The sequence below is a fragment of the Rhinolophus ferrumequinum genome, chromosome 11 (genome assembly GCF_004115265.2).
Source record: "Rhinolophus ferrumequinum isolate MPI-CBG mRhiFer1 chromosome 11, mRhiFer1_v1.p, whole genome shotgun sequence".
NCBI classification, from domain to species: Eukaryota; Metazoa; Chordata; class Mammalia; order Chiroptera; family Rhinolophidae; genus Rhinolophus; species Rhinolophus ferrumequinum.
Window position 1 is genome coordinate 76,781,765 of NC_046294.1, and position 23,479 is coordinate 76,805,243.

Below are 23,479 nucleotides of genomic sequence, written 5' to 3' on the forward strand. Positions count from 1 at the left end.
TGTAAATAACATCCATTACAGAGATTTTTGTTTCCAATATTTAAACAGTTTCAATTCCAGTCCCCTCACCAGCAGTAAAAAGCAAGGAAGTTGTGTATTACTAACTTTTTATTTTGCACCTTTTCCTGATTGATATGATCCCTCTAGCATTTATGAAAGTACAGCTTGTATTTTATATCTTTAGTATATATCCAGATGCAATAGCCACAAAATACAAAGCCATCTTTTAAACCTTTCCTGTGCCATTTTTCTGTTACAAATGTATTCAAACGCCAGCAGTAAAAGCCAGCATTTGTAACATTAACATTGTAGCTCTGGGAGATCCTGCCTGGTGTGCAGGGGGTCTGGGGAGGTTGATGCCGGGGAGCTTAGGCCTCAGTGGTTTCCCTCTCCCTTGGTTTATCTAAAGCTTTCTCCAGTCCTGGGATCTCATTTAACTCTAATTTTATTTCCTCATGCTTGGAGGAAAGAGCAACACAAGCTTTTAACATGTTTGGTCCACCTAAAGCTTACCTTTGGGAACTTTGGGCCTTTTCTCCTCCTACTTGGAGGCGAGAACGAAAACCAAAGGTGTCACCCAGCCAGTCCTTTTTCTCATATCACTTTAGTCAGCATGGCCAAAAGCAGCCAGGGAATTGAGTGAGCCAACTCTTCTGGGGTTAGATCTGTCATTTTAAAATTTCATAGGTAGCTCTCGCAGTAGATACCAACTCAGCTGCTGTTTCATAGCCATGCAAGCCGCAAAGGTTTGTCATCCTACCACTTCATTTTTCCCTTTCCCAAAAAATGCTTTCACGTGCTCCAATGAATCAGTTCTAGTGAATCGCACTTCAGACACCAAACATATCTGCAGCCTCAAGACCACCCCAGGTTCAGTGATTGCTAGGAAGACTCATAGGACTCAGCATATAGTTTATTCATGGCTATGGTTTAATACAGGGGAGGATATAAAGCAAAATGCCACAAAAGTGCATGTGGCAAAGTCCAGGGGAAACCAGGTACAAGTTTTCAAGAATCCTCTCCCAGTGGAGTTACACAAGGTACATTTTATTCCTCCAGTAACTAATTGTGACAACATGTGTGAAATGCTGTCTGCCTAGGAAACTGATTAAAGACTCAATGCCCAGTACTGGGGGCTGGTCACACACGCAGCCTCTGCCTGACGTGAACCAAAATTCCAGACTCCTAAACAAAAAGCAAGTGTTCTACATAAATCACATTTTTTACATACATAGTGTAGGTACCGTGAGCCATTCTTAACAGGAAATGGTGAGAACTCTCCCAAAATCCAAGTTCCCAGATGCCAGCCAAGGACCAGCCTTGCAACCTTATCTTCCTAAGGAGAGCTATCTCGGTCCTGCTATAATTTTTTTTTGTGTGTGTGTATGTGTGTGTTGTGTGTGTGTGTGTATGTGTACTAGTGAAATACGATATCAATGAGTTGTAGATGTGTGACTGAATAATCTATACATGTTAAGCTGCTGTGTTCATTTTTTCTCTTTATCACATAAGAAAATAGTCTAATAATGTAGAAAACGTTGCATAATATTAACTTATATCCATGATTCTACCTTTTGAGAAATTAGAGTTTAATACAGCTGAGACCTTTTAAAATGTCTTTGCATTCATGTATCCATGTATTTTCCTGAAATTATTTGATTAAACTTTTATGAATAATATGTTGAATATGGTAGGGCTTTTTCTTTTATTTTTGCCAATTTGTGTTGGTAGTGATTTATCATCTAGAATAATGCTCGTTCTCTGTGCATCCTGACTGGGAACAGGAGCATAGTGTAATGCTGTTCCTTGCTTAAAAGAATGTTTCTAGCAGAAATAGTTAATAACCTTGTACTTGCTACAGTAAGTGGCCTCAACATACCATTTTTAAAAATCCTTGATCTCCTTGGAGAGTTACCCAAGGTTGCTCAATATGTAGTCTTTATAGGTTAAAGGATGCCATCACCAAAATTGCAAAACATACATTAATTGAAACCTTTCTAAATTGTAGCTTATTTAACCATATTAGTAATATTCAGGTTACTTATAGCTAAATCTGAAGTACTAAAATAATGCATTGCTATTAAACTATATTGACTATATGCTCTCCTTTTCTCACAATCTATGTCATGATTTCTTAGTAGGAGTGCTGTTGGCATTTGGGTGGTTCTACAAGGTTGTCCTGTATATTGTGGGATGTTTATCATCTCGGTTCTTCACCCTCATAAAGTCTAGTAATGGACACTCCCTGTGTGCTCCCTTCCCCTCCCCTTATTATTGAAAATGAAACAAACAAACAAAAAGCCCTCATATGTTTCTAAATGTCCTGACAGGGCGGTACCTCTCTCAGTTGAGAACTGCTGCTTTAGATTAGATATATGTTGTTTGGTTTGACTCTGGTGTGTGAAATTGAAGCCAAAATAAGTAATTGATTATTTTCAACTTGTAAGGCCTTATTTTTAAGCAAATTCCTCTTTACTATAAACAATTTTTTTAAAGATTTTGTTGTTGTTGTTTCTAAGTTGGTTTTTATAATACCACTTTCTCCTGGTTTTTCTCCTCTTTCGCCTGTCTCATCTCAGTCACCTTAGCTGTCTTTTCCTTACATGCCACTTCAATGTTGGTTTCCTCCAGAGTTCCAATATTTCCTTTTCTTTTACTTGTATTCTTATCTCCATATAAGCAATTCAGATCATTTTTCTGAGTTGAACTTCCAGACCTTACGTGGCCTTTTGTGTCATTCATAGTCTCAAGCCAAAAAACCTGACAGCTACTGGGAACTTCCTGTGTTTTTTTCCTTTTTCATATTGAGTTTATTACTAGGTTTCATAGATATTTATTACTTATCTCTTGAACTTCTTTCCATTCCAGCTGCCTTTTTTTCCACTGTCTCATCTGATTGATTACAGTAGTCCTCCATTTCCCTGCTTTCTTTGTCATATCTCTCTATATTAGTTATCTATTCCTGCAAAACAAATTTCACTAAAATGTATCAGCTTAAAACAGCAAACATTTATTATCTTACAGTTTCTGAGGGTCCAGAATCTGACAGCAGTTTAATTGGGTGGTTTGGGCTCAGGGTCTATCATGAGGTTGCAGTCAAGCTCTACAAAAAATATATTGAACTAGGGTGGAATGACCTTCCAGGTTCACTCACATGAGTGTTGGTAGGTCTCAGTTCTTCACTAGCTGCTCAGTTTCTCACTATGTGGCCATTTACAGTGTAGCAGCTTGTTTTCCCCAGAGCGAGAGACAGTGCTCCCAAGATAGAAGTCATGATGTTTTATAACATAATTTTGGAAGTGACGAGCCATCACTTCTGTGGTATGCTATTGATCATGCAGACAAATGTTTATACACTCTAGGAGGAAACTATACACAGGTATGAACACCAGGAGCCTGGGATCACTGGAGGCCGCCTTAGAGACTGTACCTCCAAGTTAGAGGGAGTAGATGATGCAAGGTTTGAAAAATACCCCCCCTAAAAAAGAAAAAAAAATGTAGTTTATATCATTAGAGAGGTATAAAAAGAAAAATTACTTTGGAAAATGAAATAGGCAAAATAAAGATCTTTGAAATAAAAAATAAAAAAAAGGCCAAGTCAGCAATTTGAAAAATAAAACCAAAGACTTCTCCCTGAATGTAGAGCAAAGGCAAAGGACAGAAAATTAAATAAAAATTAAGAAAAATGGAAGCTAGATCTAGAATTAGATTAACTTCTACTTAAAGAGAGTTCCAGAAGGAGAGAAACAATAGAGAGGATGTAGTCTGAAAGTATAAGAGTACAATTTCCCAGGACTGAACACTCTTGTCCCTTCCCTGCCATCCCTACAAGTCTTCATATTAGAAGTGCTAAACATCATGCGTAGACATATCCTTAAGGAATTTCAGAGTTCCGAGGATAAAGAAAATAATTCTAATTTTTGCAGAGGAAAAAAGTTATCTTTCAAACAAAACAGACTGTCCCCACTCTTTTTATCAGTCAAATGGTATGCAGGAGATTAATGGAACATATTCTTTAAATATTTGAAGAGAAATTATCTTGAACCTAGTATTCTGTCCCTACTCAAGTTTTTAATCAAGTTTATGGCAAAATGGACATATTTTCAGCAGGTAAGGATATAGAGGATTTAAGGATCTGCAGAAATGAAACAAGTACCCTTTCCTTTCCTCTACCATTAACAATATCAGCCATTAAACAAATTGAGCTTTGTTAAACTAAACAGAAAGAGGTGCTCTTGAACTAGAAATCCTGACCATAAAATGAATATAAATAGAACAAAGCAGACATCCATCCAAAAGTACAAAAAAGTACAAATCAAAACATTTTAGCTGCTAAAAAGTGTCCCGGAGAAACCAACTGTGAAGCAGAAGAACACAGACGCAACTCTCCAAACTGAATGTAGTATCCTCATACAACCAGTAGGGGTTATACAAATAAATCTTGAATCCAAGATTCAAAAGCTAACAAGATTAAAAAATTGGAGGAAATGAAATGAAAACTGAACTCAAAAAACAAATAGAAAACAGACACAATCATGTCAGGAATCAGTAATCTGAGTAGATGAAGAAAAGACAAAAAGATAAATAATCTTTCCAAAATAAAATAGGAAAATAACATTCTTTAATCTGATAGAGGTCATCTGTACATATACTATCAGCAAGCATCCCAATATTGATAGGTGGAAGTATTTATTTAAAATTGGGAGTAAGACAAAGTATCTATTTGTACACTTTGTTTCAATTTCCTCTAGGTTTAGAAATTTGTTGCCATAGAATTTTAAGTAGTATGCTTATCTTGTTGTATATGTGGTTAAATCTCACTTTTCATCCTTAATCCTACATATTTTTCTTTTCCTTGGCTCTTAAGGAGTTGGTCTGTTTTATAGGTCTTTTCACGTAACCAAGTTATAAAAATATCTTTGATGTGATACATCATATCAAAACTTGTTGTATCCACCTAAGCAGTGCTTAAGTGGTAAAGAGTTTATAACCTAGAATGCATGTAATTGGAAAAAAAGGCTAAAAGTCAGTGAGCTAATTTTTTATTTCAAGAAATGAGAATAAAGAAAACAGCAAATTAAAGAAAGTAGAAGGACAGAAAGCCAAAAGCCAAAATTAATGAACTATAAAGTAATTGTACGATAGAGGAAAAAAAGCAAAAATACTTTGGAAAGAATATGTATTCCATTTATGCTCATTATAAAATTTATGATTTGCTTCTTTATTGTCCTTTTTCTGGTTTCTTTGATTTATTTTGTTCTTTTTCTGGTTTAGTCCTTTTATAGAATTCTTATTTCTTTTATTTTTTATAATTTAAAATAAAAGCATTCAAGGCTATACATTTTTTCTTTTTTTAATTTTCTTTTTTTAAATTGGGGAATATTGGGGAGCAATGTGTTTTTCCAGGACCCATCAGTTTCAAGTCAAGTTGTTGCTTTTCAATCTAGTTGTGGAGGGCGCAGCTCACTGGCCCATGAGGGAATCGAACCTGCAACGTTGGTGTTATGAGCACTGCTCTCTAACCAACTGAGCCAACCAGCCGACTCATACATTTTTTTCTTAATATTGCTTTTATTATCATAGATTCTGTGGTATGAAGTGTTTTCCTTTTTATTCCTTTCTTGATTATTGTAAATTTGTTGTTTTTCGTTAATCCATGTATTATCTAGGAATTTAATTTCTAAATAGTGAAGTTTTTGTCACTTACCTATTTATCTATGGATTATGATCAGAGAAACAACCTATAAAAATATCTTTTAAAAATTTTGTATGTATGCATGTGCTCTTAGGAAAAAATGATTTTTTTGAGAGTTGCAAGAATTGCAATAAACCGTATCTGTTGATTGTTGTTGTTTTTTTTAATTCTTCTATGTCCTTAACTTTTTTCTTCTAGATTTTCAAGTGTTGAGAGATTTTTGTGATAGACACTATTGATTAGCTAAGACCTACTCATTCTCAGTTCTCTCTGCCTTGTGTATCTTCCATTATAGAGGCTGGGTAATTTAATACTCACTTCTGTGGCCTCCCTTACTGCTAGGGTGGCCGTGTCACACAATTCTGGCAAATGGGTCTACAGGAGGGCTTCTAAGAAAGTTTTCGCTCTCCAGATGAGTTAAACTAGTGTGCCTGGCACTTTCCTCCCCTTCCCCCTATAACTGTCACAGGGATAAGAGGCTAACATGCTAAGGTGACAGAGTGGAGAGAGAAAGATCCTGGTGAGTCTGAACAAACACCAGCAATTGCTAGCTCTAGACTTTTATATAAGAAAAAAATGCCTAATTATCATTATTATATAAGCCACTGTTAATTGAGTTTAGTGCTGTTTTCAGCTGAGTGAATCCTAACTGATATAAGGATGTCTTAAAGTATTCTAATGCATTTGTATCAAGTTCTTGCATATCTAATTATTTTTGTTTTACATTTTGAGGTATATATTTTCTGGTGTAAATAGACTGATGACATATCTTCATAAATAATGCTTTTTATCATTACATACATAATGTTTCTTCTCTCTAGTTCTTTTAACCATAAATTCCTCTTTGGATGATATTAATATTGCCACCCTGCTTTCTCTTGGTTTGTGTTTGCCTAGTATTTTTAAAAACGTGGTAGTTTAAAAAAATTTTTTTTGGTAAAACATACATAAAAATTACCATTTTAGCCATTTTAAAGTATGTGATTCAGTGGCATTGGTATGCAAACACATTCACAGTGTTGTGCAAACATCAACACTGTCCAATTTTAGAACTTAAACTTTATCCAAAACAGAAGTTCTATATCCAACAGTAATTCCCTGTACCCCCTCCCCCAGCGCTTGGTATCCTCCATTCTACTTTTTGTCTTATAAACTTGCCTATTACATAAGGTACTTCATGTAATTGTAATCATATAATTATATAATATTTGTCATTTTGCAGGGCATACTGTCTTCTAATAGGATAATTTATTCAACTTAGATTTAATGTTATAACTATATTCTTTTTACTTCTATAAATTTATCACTTATTATTAGATGCTATTTTTTTCCTCATTTTTCTTTTTCCTTATTTTTGTTAATTTGAAAGTTCACTTCCATTAATGGTTACTTTTCTATTTCTCACTCTCAGTCAAAGGCTTTATGGTATTACTATTAATTAAAAGCAAAATACCTATTTTTTATACCAAGCTCACACTATTTCCCTTTTACTTCCATTCTATCCAAGGAAGTTAAAACCTTTGGGATACTTCTTACTTCATGCTACTTGTTCCATCCCTTCTCTCTTGAAATCTTTGAACATTGTCATTCTTCTACTCCCCAACTCCCTGATTTTTCTAACATAGTTTTAAGTATTTAAAAACATTTCCCCTATAGCATGTCTTTTCTTTTAAAGCATCTTGGTTATATGTTCCAAGAGAATGTGTTCTTACCCATTCAGACTTAATTTCATATATTTATTGTGCACTGTTGCTCCTTCCCTTTATGTTGAAGTGCCATTTGATATAACAGATAAAGTGCATGAACTCGAACTCTATGCAGGTATAAGTGGGTAAAGAAATCATTTGGAAAAAATTACTATTTGGTAAAATATCTATAAAGTTCAGAAATCTTTATAGTCTGTTATAAAACTTGAAAAAGTACCAAATTCAGGCTTGGTTACTTCTGGGATGGAAGAGAGTAGGATTAGGGAGTGGAGCATAGTGGCCTTTAAGGGTATTATCATAATACATTCCTCAAGTATGTTATGATATATTCCTCAAGATGTGTATGAAAGTTGACCGGGAGATGCCACATGTTCTGTTGTATGAGTAGTATTGTGTTTTGAATAAGAAAGTGTATCGAGGACATTCATCCCTGATATAGCAACACCTGGGAATACCTGGAGGTTGAGAAAAGGGAGCTAGAGAAGATGTACGAATAAATTAATACCAAGTTTGATTTTTTTGGAGCTTCCCAATCCCACATCTTTCACCACACCATTCCCTGTTGCCTTATGAGATGCAAGTCACATTTGAGCCCTTCTTCCACATTTGAGCAGTGGTTTGAGTGTGGCAGGGATACTAAAGTAGTCCTATTTCGGGGAGACCTGTATCTCCTCTGATGAGTGACTTTTGCTCCACAACTCTCCAACAGCTTTATCAAACTTTCTTAGAACTACACTGCAGTCTAAGACTCTTGCTACCCAACCTTCCTTTCCACTGTTCCCTGTAGGGGTCAGACCAGCATTGTAGGCTCATCACTGCACAGCTTCCTGTAGCGCACTCCCCAGTTTTCCTCAGAAGCATTTCCCTCTGTTAGTTTCTTACACATCTGCTTCTCGGAAAACCTAAACTAACAGGAGTCAATATATGTAAAGTGCCTGGCACATAGCAAGCAGTGAATTCATGTTAGTTTTTGTTACAATAAACTAAGTAAGATATGATGGTGATTTTGATTATGGTCGTGATGATAGTAGGAAATGTCCTAATTGGAGAGACACATTTAGGTGATGGCTACAATAGGACTGTGATTGAACACGGGGCTAATAACGGGCTTAGTCTGCCCAGTTCCTGGCTTATCACTCCCCACTTCACCTGCTCACCACATTGATTTGTTTATAATTCATTGCAAACCCCACAGTGATCCACAGTTCTTTACTCATATTGTTAACATTTACATAAATATTTTCCCCCTCCCTCTTACATCTTTTCCTGGTAAATTCCTACCTGTTCTTTGAGATTAAGCTCAGGAATCAACTCTTCCAGGGAAACTTCCCTTTTCCTGTCTTCCTCTCATTTCTGCCTTCACCTTCTCCTTGGGTTCCAAAATCATCTTGTGTTTATATGCCTTGTAGTAGTTGTCTATATTGAGTTATAACCAATCTATTTTTGTATCAGTTTCTTCTTTTAGACTCTAGATTCCTTTAGTCATGAGGTGAGATTGCAGAGGTATTATAGGGGTCTATTAACCATTTGGTACTTTATTCAAAGAGCAATGGAAAACCATTGGAGGTTTTTAAATACAGAGGTAATATGATGTGATTTTTGAGTTTTACGAAGATCACTTTGGCTACTGTTTGTTGGGTGGATTGGAGGACTACAAGAATAAATTTGGGGAGGTGGTTTGGTGTGGGCTTTCGAGCCCAATTGCCTGGATCCACTATATACTAAGCTATGTAATCTTGGAATGTTATATAACCTTTCTTTGCCTCAGTTTCCACACCTGTAAAATGGAGATAAATATAGTACTCTTTCAGAGTTGCTGTGAAGGTTAAATGAGTTAAAACATTTAGGATAGAATCTGGCACATAGTAAGCAGTCAGATGTTACCTATTATATTATTTAACTAATATCTATGTGCTTACTGCATCGTAGGCACTGGCCCAAGGTACCACTATTAAACTAAATTTCATAAATGATAAAAGCAAGTTCAAAGTAATACACACACATATTAATGATGTCCCTAAGAATCTGAATATAAACTGAACTATTTGGCCTTTGTTACGAGTTTTGGAGATGTTTTATTTAGATTTCTTTGATATTTTTTATAACGGGCTCCATAAGGTACTAAATAAATCACTGTGGAAATTCTTTGAATAAAAAAATCTTTAATATAAGACTCCTTTTGTTATGTTTCTCTGTTCTCCTCATACAAGTTGGTAATTAAGAAATTAACTCTGAATATTTATTAATATTAAATATATTTCCATAATGAATGACTTTTGGGTAAAATATGTCAGCCTTGTAAGTTCAGAGCTTTTGTATACCAGTTTCTGAGGGCTTTTGTTTTTATTTTATTTTTTTTAATAAAGGAGACACAGTCGTACTTGATGTGTAAATGTCATAAATGTATGGGGGAAGCTAGGATAGTCTCCATAATGGGATTTAAATTACTAATTTTTTTTAAAAAGAATAGTTTATATATATTGCGTTAAAGACTTAAAAGGATTTATATTTGTTTTTACACAAGAAAACATTAATAGTAGTTCACTTTGGGGAGTGGGATTAAGAGACAGGAGTATACTTTTATAATTAAAAATATTTTATGCAGTAAGTAGCATAAGTAGCAGACATTTAAAGAAAACAATGACAAAGAAAATAAAGATAGACACAAATATACTGAGGGTGCCAAAAAAATGTATAGAAGTAGGCTCTTTGGTCAGTATTGCTCAAGCAGTAGTTCACCGTAATCAGAAGTGTCTGGATGCTGATGGTAACCACTTTGAGCACCTCTTGTAATTGCAGAAGTCAAACCTTTCTTGTATTCATCTTTGTTATCCGTATATATTGAGTGTTACAATTTTACAATTTTAATAGTTTTTTTCCTTTCTTCAAATGTGTATACATTTTTTTTTGGCACCCTCTGTATTTATGAGGCAACTTACAAAAAGAATGCTTGGTTCATATGAATGGATTAAGGCACCCTTAGCTTATTCTAGCAAGGTCCATGGAAACTATTAAAACAGAACTTAACATGAATTTTGTCTTTGTTCTTTTCCAGTGTTAATATTTGTTTACCTGCTTCGTTTTTACAGGGATGTGCATGCAGTCTGTCTCTGGGATGATAAAGGCCCAGCAAAAATTCATCAGGCTTTAAAAGAAGATATTCTTGAGTTTATTAAGCAAGCACAGGCAGTAAGTTCTTTATATTAAGATTTATTTAAGACTTTATTCTAAGAATATTTTTTTTTATTTTGAATGTAGAACTTCTGAAGTAATTTTAAATATCACATTGACTCTTGACATATTTGTTAAACAAATTTTTTAATGAAGTGATTGTTATTTGTTGTTCCCCACCCCCAGTGACATTTCTTTCAAGAGAGTACATTATTATCCTCAATTAAAAGGTGCTATAAAAAATTCAGTTTTTTATATGTTCTTAGACCACCATAATTTTTGGCCATATGTCAGTCCACATAAATCTACTTTTTCCTCACAACTAATACCTCTTCTTAAGATAATAGTAATTTTCTTCAATTCCAGATACTTCTTTGACAGTGTAATCTTTTCTTTTTTTTTTTTAATTAAAGTTTATTGGGGTTACAATTGTTAGTAAAGTTACATAGGTTTCAGGTGTACAATTCTGTATTACATCATCTATATATCACATTGTGTGTTCACCACCCAGAGTCGGTTCTCCTTCCATCACCATGTATTTGATCCCTTTTTACGCTCATCTACCCCCCTTACCCTCTGGTAACCACTAAACTATTGACTGTGTCTACAATAGATGATTGGATAAAGAAAATATGGTGTATATATACACAATGGAATACTATTCTGCCACAAGAAAAGATGAAATAGTGCCATTTGCGACAACATGGATGGATCTTGAGATTATTATGCTAAGTGAAATAAATCAGACAGAAGAAGTCGAGTACCATATGATTTCACTGATAATGTGGTATACAAAACTGAAAACAACAAAGGAATAAGACAAACAAATGAAGAAACAAAAACTCACAGACAGTATAATCTTTGGACTGTCTTTTGCATTGCTGCTGCTGAATTGAAATTTAGTGTTCTTGCATTGATAATATTTATAAGTATTTAATATTATTGAAATGAAGACAAAGCACATTTAGGCATTAGGTCAATTATTCAAGAGCTTGTTTTGTTTGTTTTGTCTTTATTAACACCTTTTTTGGGGGGGAAATTAATGCAAAGGTGAAGTGTTATTTTGAATCAATTCTGGCATCACTAATACATCCCTTAGAAGAAGAGCCTAAGGACATGATTATTTAACTTTCTAAAGAATGAAGTTTGAAAACTGGAGAGCTAGAATTTATTATTCTTTAGTTGAATTTTTGTGTTAGTGTCTCTTGTACAACTTTAGTAAAAGTTGTCTGTTAGAACTTTTGTTAAAAACTAGCTGCTTAGAAGTTGGAAATTGAAAAATGAGTTTTCTCCATGACTTAAAGGAAGATACTGAAATTAAGTACATGATTGGTATATATTTAATTCTGCTAGTGTGCGGCCACTACCATGATGCAATATGATGTCATATTAGGAATTATTTATGAAATGAAATGTTTCATTGATAACACCATTAATTCTGCAGTCTTAATCATTTTTAAAAATTATAGCTTTAGAGGAAATTATATTTTAATGAAAATAAATCATTTTTTCAGATCTGCCTAGAAAAATTAAATGTTTCAGTGTCAAAATTTAATCAAAACTGTGTTTTCCCAAGCTGATTTAGAAATGCAATTTCCACTTGCATTGGAAAGCATATCAGCTTATCTGTTCTTGACTTTTGGTGAAGATAAATTGTTTCAAATTGATAGAGCTTTATTCTTCAGTTTCTAGAAATGGGCTCATAAAGAATCATCTTAGATACTGCTAACAAATGTTTAAAAATGTACTTCACACTAATATGTTAGTGTGAAGAAAATATGTTAAGGGTTTCACTGGTAACGTGACCCAGTAAAGTTTGGAATGTATACCTCTGTAAAAACCTTAGGATGGGATTTAGTGCCACTAATTCAGAGCTGTTAAATTGTGGCATAGCAGTGCCAGAGACAGGTGTATAATTTTAAAAGATTTTTGAATTTTTAAGAAAATCTAGCTGTATGAGTTGTTTTACTAGTCAATTTACTAGACCAATTGAGCTCACCGTGTTAGAAAGGGCCAGATCTCCCAAACGGGAAAGAAAATATGCATTAAAATGTTTATTATAGCATTTTTTAAAATAAAAAAGGGAAGTAAAAATAAAGATACAATGCTTGCGAAGGTATTAGGATGTTGAATTTTTTTTTTTTTAGATTAACATAACTTATTTGCTCATAATTTTGTGGTTTAGCACTTTGGGACCAGCTCACTTGATTTCACCTAAGTTTACTAATGTGGCAGCAGTGAACTGCAAGGACTGGATGGTCCAAGAAAGCTTTTCTCACATACTTTGTGTTTGGTGCTGGCTTCCATCTGGGCCTCTCTCCCCTCATGTGGTTTCTTATGTTCAAGGAAACCAGTCTTTGAGGTGATAGTGGATCTACAAGACCTTTGCAGGTCTTGGCTCAGAAGTGTCACAGTGTCACATCTGCTGCATTCTGTTGATCAGAGCAAGTCATGGGACTAGCCCAAACTCCAGTGGTGGAGAGATAGGCTCCACCATATGGAAAAAAAAAAGATATAATGCATATACCAGAAAATTCACCCTCTTAAAATATACAATTTGGTGGGTTTTGGGATATTCATAAAGCTGTACAACCATCACCCACTAATTCTAGAACATTTTCATCAACCCAGATAGAAACTCTGTATAATCACTAATTAGCACAATCACTAGATTCGCACAATCACTAATCTCCTTTCTGTCCATATGGATTTGTTTATTCTGGACATTTCATATAAATAGAATCGTACAATCATACAATATGACTGGCATCTTTCACTTATGATAATGTTTTCAAGGGTCATCTGTGTTGTACCATTTGTCAGTATTTCATTTCTTTTTATGGCTGAATAATATTCCATTCCACGGCCATGCCACATTTTGTTTATCTGTTCATCACTGATGGACATTTGGGTTGTTACCTCTTTTTGTCTCTTGAATAATGCTGCTATAAACATTTGTGTACAAGTTTTGTTTTTGTTGGGGTTTTTTGAGGTGTAATTGACATAATATTAGTTTGAAGTGTACAACATAATGATTCAATATTTGTATTATTGCAAAATGATCACAACAGTAAGTCTAGTTAACATACATCAAAACATAAGTACAAAATTTTTTTCCTTGTGATGAGATTTTAAGACTTTGTTAGTAACTTTCAAATATGCAATATAGTATTAACTGCAATCACCATGCTGTACATTACATCCCCATGACTTAATTATTTTATAACTGGAAGTTTGTACCTTTGATCCCCTTCCTTCATTTTGCCCCCTCCCTCTGGTCTGGCAACCACCAGTGTGTTCTCTGTATCTATGAGCTTGTTTTGTGTTTTTTTCCTTTTAGATTCTACATATAAGTGAAATCATATGGTATTTGTCTTTCTCTGTGTTACTTATTTCACTTAGCATAATCCCCTCAAGGTCCATCCATGTTGTGCCAAATGGCATTTTTTGGACAATTTTTATGACTAAATAATATTCCATTGTGTATATATACCACATTTTCTTTATTCCTCCATTGATGGACATTGAGGTTGTTTCCATATTCTTGGCTATTGTAAATAATATTGCAGTGAACATGGGAGTACATATAGTCATCCCTCGGTATATATGGGGGGATTCCAGGACTGTTCTGCACCCGCCTTCCCACCCCCAGATACCAAAATCCACAGATTCTCAAGTCCCTTAGTTCGCCCTTTGTATCTGTAGGCTTCATCTGCAGATTCAGCTAACCGCAGATGCAGAACCCATGAATATGGAAGGCCGACTGTATATTTTTTTGAATTAGTGTTTTTGTTTTCTTTGGATAGATACCTATAAGTAGAATTGCTGGGTCATATGGTAGTTCTACTTATCATTTTTTGAGGAATCTCCATGCTGTTTTCCATAGTTGTTGCACCAATTTACATTCTTACCAACAGTGCAAAAGTTCCCTTTTCTCCACATCCTTGCTAATACTTATTATTTCTTGTCTTTTTAATAATAGACTTGCTAAGAGGTTTGAGGTTTGAGCTCATTATGGTTTGGATTTGCTCTTCCCTGATGATTAGTGATACTGGACATCTTTTCATGTACCTGTTGGTCATCTGTATGTCTTCTTTGGAGAAAGGTCCATGTAGATCGTCTGCCCATTTTTAATTGTTTCTTTTTGTTTGTTTGTTTTTGCTATTGAGTTGTATGCATTATTTATATATTTGGATATTAACCCCTTATCAGATATGATTTGCAAATATTTTCTCCTGTTAGTAGGTTGCCTTTTCATTTTGTTGATCGTTTCCTTTGGTGTGCTGAAGCTTTTTAGTTTGATGGTCTACTTGTTTGTTTTTGGTGTAAAATCCAAAAAAATCACTGCCAACACTGTTATCAAGTAGCTTACGACCTATATTTTCTTCTAGGAGTTTTATGGTTTCAGGTCTTAAATTTAAGTCTTTTATTTCAAGTTAATTTTTGTATATGGTGTAAGACAGTGGTCGAGTTTCATTCTTTTGTATGTGGCTGTCCAATTTTCCCAACACCATTTATTGAAGAGACTGTCCTTTCCCTATTGTCCTTTCCCTATCTTGGCTTTTTTATCATAAATAAATTGACCATATATGTGTGGGTTTGTTTCTGGGCTCCATTCTGTTCCATTGATCTGTGTGTTTGTTTTTATGCCAATGCCATACTGTTTTGATTACTATAGCTTTGTAATAGTGTGAAATCAGGAAGCGTAATGCCTCCAGCTTTGTTCTTTTTCAAGATTTCTTTGGCTATTCGGGGTCTTTTGTGGTTCCTTACAAATTTTAGAATTGTTTGTTCTATTTCTTTGAAAAATGCCATTTTGATAGGGATTGCTCTGGGTTGTATGGACAGTTTAACAATTTTAATTCTTCCAACACATGAGCACAGAATATCTTTTCATTTTTTTGTCTTCTTCATTTTCTTTCATCAATGTCTTAGTTTTCAGTGTAGGTCTTTCACCTCCCTGATAGTTACTTAATTCTTTTTATGCAGTTTCTTTTTCTGATAGTTTGTTATTAGTGTATAGAACACAACAGTTTTTTGTGTTTTGATTGTGTATCCTGCAACTTTACTTAATTCGTTTCTTAGTTCTGACAGTTTTTTGTAGAGTTTCTCTCTAAGGTTTTCTATGTATATCTTGTCATCTGCAAATAGTGACAGTTTTACATCTTTCTTTTTAATTTGGATACCTTGTATTTCTTTTTTTCTCCCTATTGGTTGGCTAGGACTTCCAGTATTGTGTTGAATAGGTGTGGTAAGAGTGGGCCTCCTTGTCTTGTTCCTGACCTTAGAGTAAAGGCTTTCAGCTTTTCACTGTTGATGTTAGCTGAGGGTTTGTCACATATGGCTTTTATTATGTTGAACTACGTTCCTGCTATACCCACTTTGTTGAGAGTTTTTATCATATAAGGATGTTGAATTTTGTCAAATGCTTTTTCAGCATCTATCAAGATGATCATATGAGTTTTATCCTTCATTTTGTTAATGTGGTGTATCACATTGATTTGCCAAAGTACCATTCTTGTGGTATTGGAATAAATGCCACTTCACCATGGTGTATTATCCTTTTAATGTGCTGTAGAATTTGGTTTGCTAATACTTGGTTCAGGAATATTGCATGTACATTTACCAGGGATATTGACCTGTAATTTTCTTTTCTTGTGGCATCCTTATCTGATTTGGGAATCAGGGTAATGCTGGCCTCATAAAATTAATAAGGAAGTGTTTCCTCCTCTTCTATTTTTTAGAAGACTTTAAGGATTGTTATTAATTCTTTAAATGCTTGATAAAATTCACCAGTGAAGCTATCTGGTCCTGGACTTTTGTGTGTTGAAGTTTTTGATTACTGATTCAGCCTCCTTATTAGTAATTGCTCTGTTTAGATTTTCTATTTCTTTATTATTCAGTCTTGGTAGCGTGTGTGTTTTTAGAAATTTACTTATTTATTCTAGGTTATCAAATTTATTGACACATAATGTTCATAGTAGTTTCCTATGATTCTTTGTATATCTGTGGTATCAATTAAAATGTGTCCTCTTTAATATCTGGTTTTATTTGTTTGGTCCTCTTTCTGTTATTGTTGGTGGGTGTGCACAAGTTTTTGTGAACATTTTTTGTATACCGATATTTATAACAGCATTATACACAATAGCCAAAAGGTGAAAACAACTCAAATGTCTGTCAGTGGACAAACAGATAAACAAAATATGGTATATCCATAAAATGAAATAGTATGCAGCCATAAAAAGGAACAAAATACTGATGTATACTATAACAGGCAAATATATAGCCACAGAAAGTAAATTAGTGGTTGCTTAGGGGGTGGGGAAAAGAGGAGTTGGAGGGGAGGATAAGAAGGTGATAGCTAACAGATACAGGGTTTCTATTAATTGAGATATAACTGACATAACATTTTATTAGTTTCAGGTGTACAACAATGATTTGATATGTGTATGTATTGTGAAATAATCACAATAAGTCTATGTGAACATATTTTAATTTCTTTTGGGTATAATATAGTTTTTACAGTAAATAAAATATTTAAAGTTTATAGCCTGAATATGTTCTAGTATTCTTTTAAAAGCATCTGTATTTATTTCAAACTGGTACAATTCTTTTTTTCAGCGAGTACTGAGCCATCAAGATGATACAGCTTTGCTGAAAGCGTATATTGTTGAATGGCGAAAATTCTTTACACAATGTGATATTTTACCGAAGCCTTTTTGTCAACTAGAGATTACTTTAATGGGTAAACAGGGCAGCAATAAAAAATCAAATGTAGAAGACAGTATTGTTCGTAAGGTATGTCAGTTTTCCCATTTTTTCCTAATATTTTTCAGAAAGCCGGTGATTTAAAGACATTTGAAAGTAATTTAGATTTTAAATGGGTTTTTCTACTTCACATATAAATTTCTTTTCAGCTCTTGCTGGATTTTATTGAGTAATAATTTTCTTTCATCCATTTTTAGCTTCAATTCTTTCATCTCTTTATGTGGTTTTAATCTGTAGTTCTGTGTCTTCAAACATTACTTTCTTTGTTTTTCCTTTTTACTTTCTCCTTTTTCTAGTTTTTATCTTCAATATTTTATTTCTGTATTCTTTCTTTGTACTTTTACCTTCCTATAAACTAATTACTTTTATTCTGTTTCAAAAATCTCTCATTTTATTAGGTTAACTTCTGGTATCTGTGTTTAATTGTGTCTAAACTACTGTCATCTTGATAATTTTTTACTTGATTCTAGTTATTAAAATTCAGTATGTACTGTGTTTATTTTCATATTTTGCATAGTTTCTAGTTTAAAGCTCTTCGCTCAGTAGCAACTCAGGATTTAATGGAAAAAGCTCAGGTCTGAAATTAGAGTCCAAGGTTTCCCTTTCAACTCTTCATCAGTAATGACCTAACTTCTCTGTCCTCATTTATCATATATTTTCCTACTTGTGAGAATCAAATTGAACCAGAGATTTGAAAATGAAAAAATGCCATTTGAACTTTAAACAACTCATTACTTGCTGTGATGGTTTTAGCAACAAACTCACACATTCAGACATTCAAATAGTAACCTGGGCATTATTGCCCCAGCCTTAAAATTTGTACTAATGCTGACAGGTTACTGTACATTTAGATACCCAATGGTTCTTCAGTGGTAGAAATAATTGCAATATGAGAAATTACCTCACCCCCCAAAAGAAAAACATCTGGATGCTTTTTAATGTGCAGTTCCATGATTTTATCCTCTCTTGTTTTTCTGTTATTCCTTTAATTTTTACCACTACCTGTTGATTGTGGTACTCAGCGTCACTTAATGATTAAGAGTATACCGGGGGTGCCAAAAAAAATGTATACAGGTGGACACTTCGGTCAATGTTGCTCAAGCAGTAGTTCACCGTAATCAGAAGTGTCTGGACACTGATGGTAACCATTTTGAGCACCTCTTGTAATTACAGAAGTCAAACACGACTTCTTTTGTTATCGGTATATGTTGAGTATTATAATTTTAATACAGTTTTCCTTTCCTTAAAATGTGTATACATTTTTTGGCGCCCTCTGTAGCTTCTTGGACTACAGTAGTTGGATGCAAGTTCCAGTGTTGCCGTATGAGCTGTGTCAATTTGGCAAAGTTAGCTTTCCTCTCTGTGCCCCAGCTTCCACATACCTAAAAGGGAGATAATAGTAACTATATCTAGGTTGTGAGGATTAAATGAGTTATATGTGAAAAGTACTTAGAGCAGTGCTAGGAACACCGTGAATGTTATGTAACTATTATTCTTGTTGTTATTGCTGCTGCTGCTGCTATTAATATATTTCCTGTAGCTGACCAAGTTACTTGGAGTGGTAATACATACTCATGAATATGTATATATCATTTTCATCACTTAAATGGAAAATATCTGTAAAATGGATTTATATATATATTTTTAAGGTCCAGTATCAAATAGATTTTCAATTGGTTCTTTTCACATTTGTTATGTCTTTGCACAAACATATGTGCACGTGAGCGTGCCAAACACGTACCACTAGTTCTGAAATTTAACCTTAGAACTATAGAGGAAGTAACATTTTCCATGTATTACCATATTTAATTTTTACAACAACCACTTGAAATTTCTACTATCAGTTTTGCTATTTTACAGATGAGAAATCAGGTAAATAAATAACAGAGCTGGAATTCCCATCCAATTATATTTGATTCTGAAACACACGTTCTTTACCATTGTTTACCATATTTAAATATACTGCTTCCCTGAAGTATTCAAGTGAATGTAGGCCTAAGAAATTGATTCCATTTTTCAGTGTTTGTACTTAAAATTTTTTGTTGTGTATGTGGCACTTGGTGTACTAATAATTGAAATTATTGCATATTTTGTTCTTTTTTCCTAGCTCATGCTTGATACATGGAATGAATCGATCTTTTCAAATATAAAAAATAGACTCCAAGATAGTGCAATGAAGCTGGTACATGCTGAAAGATTAGGAGAAGCTTTCGATTCTCAACTGGTCATTGGAGTAAGAGAATCCTATGGTATGTTCTGAACTTACATGGTCATAATTTTCTTTTCATGCAAATTCTAAGACAGTAGAGTAGTACTATCAAAGTTACGTTCATTAGCATATAGTCACATCAACTTGTAGATGCTTTTAAGAGTACATAAAAGGTACGATTTCTGCTTTAAGAAATGTAGAAAATTCATATTCGTGTGGTTAATATTTATTTTCTCCATCTCATTTCTTGGCTGGTGAATCTTTTTAGCAATTTCAATTAGAGAAATGTAAATTTGAATCTATAGCTTATGAAAGGTAACTAGTTTTGTACTTATATTTTTAGGACAGAAGTTAATTACATGTGTACATTTCTCTCTCTGAACTTTTCCATTTGAGATAATGACATTCTCATTTGTTTATTCAATCAGTTGTTATTCCCTCTAACTAGAATATTCTTCCTCCTGCCTTTTTATCTTCTAACTCATCCTCATCCTCTATTTCCTTTGGAGGCCTTCCCTAATTCTCAGACTAGGTTAGGTCCTCTAATAGGGCTTTGTAGTACCTGTGCCTCCCTGTCATAATACTTTAGTGTAATTAACTGTGTTGTTGACACTGTGTCTTTACTGAATATGGAATGCCTTATCGACAAAATCGATGTCGATAAGAATTTTTATATTCATGAACCTTTAGTTATCTTTGACTTGCTTTCTCCATTGCCTTCATATTTCTTTAGGTATCAAGTCTAGATTTTCATTAGCCATGTCCCTGAAATATGTTTTTATTTCAACTGCCACCAGGTTAGACTTCTTTAAACTCTATTTCTGAATTTTGAAACAGTCTTCTTACAGCGATCATATTGCTATCATTTTACCCACATACTGTTCACAAGATTAATTTTCAGCTACTATTTTATGGGCACTTTTCTTACCCATTTAGTGGTACACCATGCTAAATTCTGATTATTTAGCCTGAGATTTGAGGCACTCCGCAACCATTCCTAACTTTCCATCCTACCTTATCTTCTATTAACTTTATAATCCTCTCAGACAACCTAATTTTTATATCTTGACTTGGCCTTGTGCTTTCCTACTTCTGAATATTTACTTGCTTTACTAATCTACGTAAACCCTGGTTTATTCCTTAAGGCTCATTTCAAATCCCATTTCTTAGGTGAATGGTTTCTTGATGTAGTTAAAAGGCAGCATCTTTCTTACTCAAAATTAAAATAGTCCATATAATCTATACTGTTTGTCACTTTAATGCTTTGTGCTGTTTTCTTTTACATTTTTTATAGAGGAGATTTTTTGTCTTAGATGTTTTTATGTTTTCTTGAGCATTGTCACAAACCCTTGCACATAATGACTCCTCAGTATCTGTTATTTCATTTATTGTCCTCAAAATACTGATTTGAATCATAATTAGAGTAAAATTTTATTTTCTGTTTTTCAGTTAACCTTTGTTCTAATCCTGAGGATAAGCTTCAAATTTATAGGGACAATTTTGAGAAGGCATACTTGGATTCAACAGAGAGATTTTATAGAACACAGGCACCCTCGTATTTACAACAAAATGGTGTACAGAATTATATGAAATATGTAAGTCAGAACTTAGTATATGTGATAAAATTGAGCTATTCTCTTGATGTTCTTAAAATGATTGCTATTTTGCTTCTGGACAGGCAGATGCTAAATTAAAAGAAGAAGAAAAACGAGCACTACGTTATTTAGAAACAAGACGAGAATGTAACTCTGTCGAAGCAGTAAGTAATTTTTTAATTGTTTATTCTATGGGATTATTTGACGTACAGTAGCCCAGGGATGGCAAATAAATATATAATGCAAGTAACTTTATTCATCTTTTCTCATGTCTGACCAACATTACTAATTGATTATAGTACTCTTTCCCAATGAACCAAAGCACAGCTTTCAAAGGCATCTTACTCAGAAATCGTTGTTTTACAGACCTGATGTGGAAGATAAAATCTATTTGCCATCCCTGCTCTAGGCGTTACTATATTTATTTTTCTTAATTTTTAATTAGTCTCCTTTTATTATGTGTTCTGCATATCTAAAGTCAACAATTTCAGTGACTTTCCTATGGCAAGAAAATTATGCTCCCTAGAGATAGTTGGTTCTCACTATTCACAGTGATTATATTCTATAAAGTGGCTGTGAACACTGAATTAGTGAGTACTGACCATTACTACTAGAGGTATTTCTTCTCACGGGAGGATGTTTTCAAAGTTCATCTTGTTATGAGATCAAATACTATTTGATAAGACAACATCAGTCTTTATATTGTTTTATTTGTTTTATATTATTAAGTTCCTTGTTAAAAAACACAAATTGATCAGAGGTAGTAGCCATGCTACAATGTCTGTGCCGGGTGTTTTCTTTTACATGGAAAATAACCTGTGTGCTTTAGTAAGGAAAACATAGCAATAATTTTTCCTCCAGTTCCCTTCAGTCTTTGGAGACTAGGACGTAAATTTAGATTTACATTTAAAGAAGTAACATTTCAGGTCACCTACAACCAACTAATTTTCTTTTTTGTTTTATGTTTCTTTTTTTTTTCACTTTTGTTTTGCATCTTCCGTCTTGAATGTGGTAGCATGTTTATTCTTTGTTCAAGAGTCAGGTTGTGTTGGGCATTTTTTCCCATGTTTTTTTTTTCTTTGTGTTTCTTTTCATAATGTGCAGTATATTTCCTCTTTCAAAGATTAATATAACTTTGATATTGGCCAGAAAAGGGGGCTAATTTAGTGGTTGCTGATAGAAGTTCTCTATAGAAATTTAAAGCCAGGCGTGGGCTTCTTTCAGTAGCAGTGGAGGCAATTGAACGTTAAACAAGTGTGTCATGCTCAGTTATCCCTCAGAAAGATTAATCTAGTGACAGTGTGAAAGTTTAATTGGAGTGGGGAAGAGCTGGGAATAGGAAGTAGGAGGTTTTTGCAGTGATTCAAGCACATATTAGGAGTACCAAGAAGGATTACAGTAATGGGAATGGAAAGATAGGATAGAGAGAAAGACTTCCAGAGGTAGAACATTGTATGATATGGATGGGGCTAGATATTGGAGAGAATTGAGTCGATAATGTTTCTGAGGTTTCGACTTGGGAGAATTGTACTGCTACAGAGAGATCAAGTATATAAGCTGAATGATTCTAGAATTTAAAAATAAGTTTTTGTTTCATTTTTCAACAAAGACCCTATGTGCAATACAGCATGATTCCAAAGAATTTGTAGTTTATCGGGATATAGATCTGTTTGGTGGTTTGTTTTTATTTTGTTTTGATTTTGTGCTCATTCTGATTGAAGTATGACATACATACTGAAAAGTGCACAGAAATCTCAAGTATGTAATTATGAGAATTATCACAAAGTGAACATACCCATGAAATCATCAGAAAAAAAGAATTAACAGCAATTCAAAAACCTTCTATCGTAACCCCCCACAAGGATAATTAACCATCTTTTTCTTCAAAGCTTGTCACTTTCCTAAGTTAACAACAAAGATTAATATTAATCAGTGACTACTGTATAGTTTATATAGCAGAGGAGACATCAAGCAACAAAACTGTAGAATTAATTATTACACTGGGAATTTAAGGCTTAATGCAGATGCATTTCTATATTATATACCTTACTGAGCTAAGGCCATTATATACTTAATATTTATTATATATTTGTAATATACAGTTTTTGTTTCCAAAGAGAATCATGCGTTAAAATGAAGTATGTTGTAATGGAAGGAACAGTAAACAAAAAAATCACCAAATCCTGGGTTCTAATTTAATATGAATAAAATGTAAACACTGTTATTTGAAAACCTAGTAAGAAACAAATCACTTTCCACACTACAACTATTGAAAACAGATTTACTGTCCTAAATTCTCTCTTAGAGGAATTATCAGCCATCGGAATGTGCTATG

The 23,479-nt window shown here is 33.8% G+C and overlaps 1 protein-coding gene across 3 annotated transcripts in view; it reads left to right on the plus strand.

Moving 5' to 3' along the window:
* CUL5 (cullin 5) overlaps positions 1-23,479 on the plus strand; it is an 84,710-nt gene that overhangs the window by 21,086 nt on the left and 40,145 nt on the right. For all 3 annotated transcript variants that reach the window (XM_033120736.1, XM_033120737.1, XM_033120738.1), the window contains 5 exons: positions 10,491-10,590; positions 17,194-17,370; positions 19,448-19,589; positions 20,999-21,144; positions 21,228-21,308. In XM_033120736.1, the coding sequence (XP_032976627.1) occupies positions 10,491-10,590; positions 17,194-17,370; positions 19,448-19,589; positions 20,999-21,144; positions 21,228-21,308 (646 nt within the window). The remainder of the gene's footprint in view (positions 1-10,490; positions 10,591-17,193; positions 17,371-19,447; positions 19,590-20,998; positions 21,145-21,227; positions 21,309-23,479) is intronic.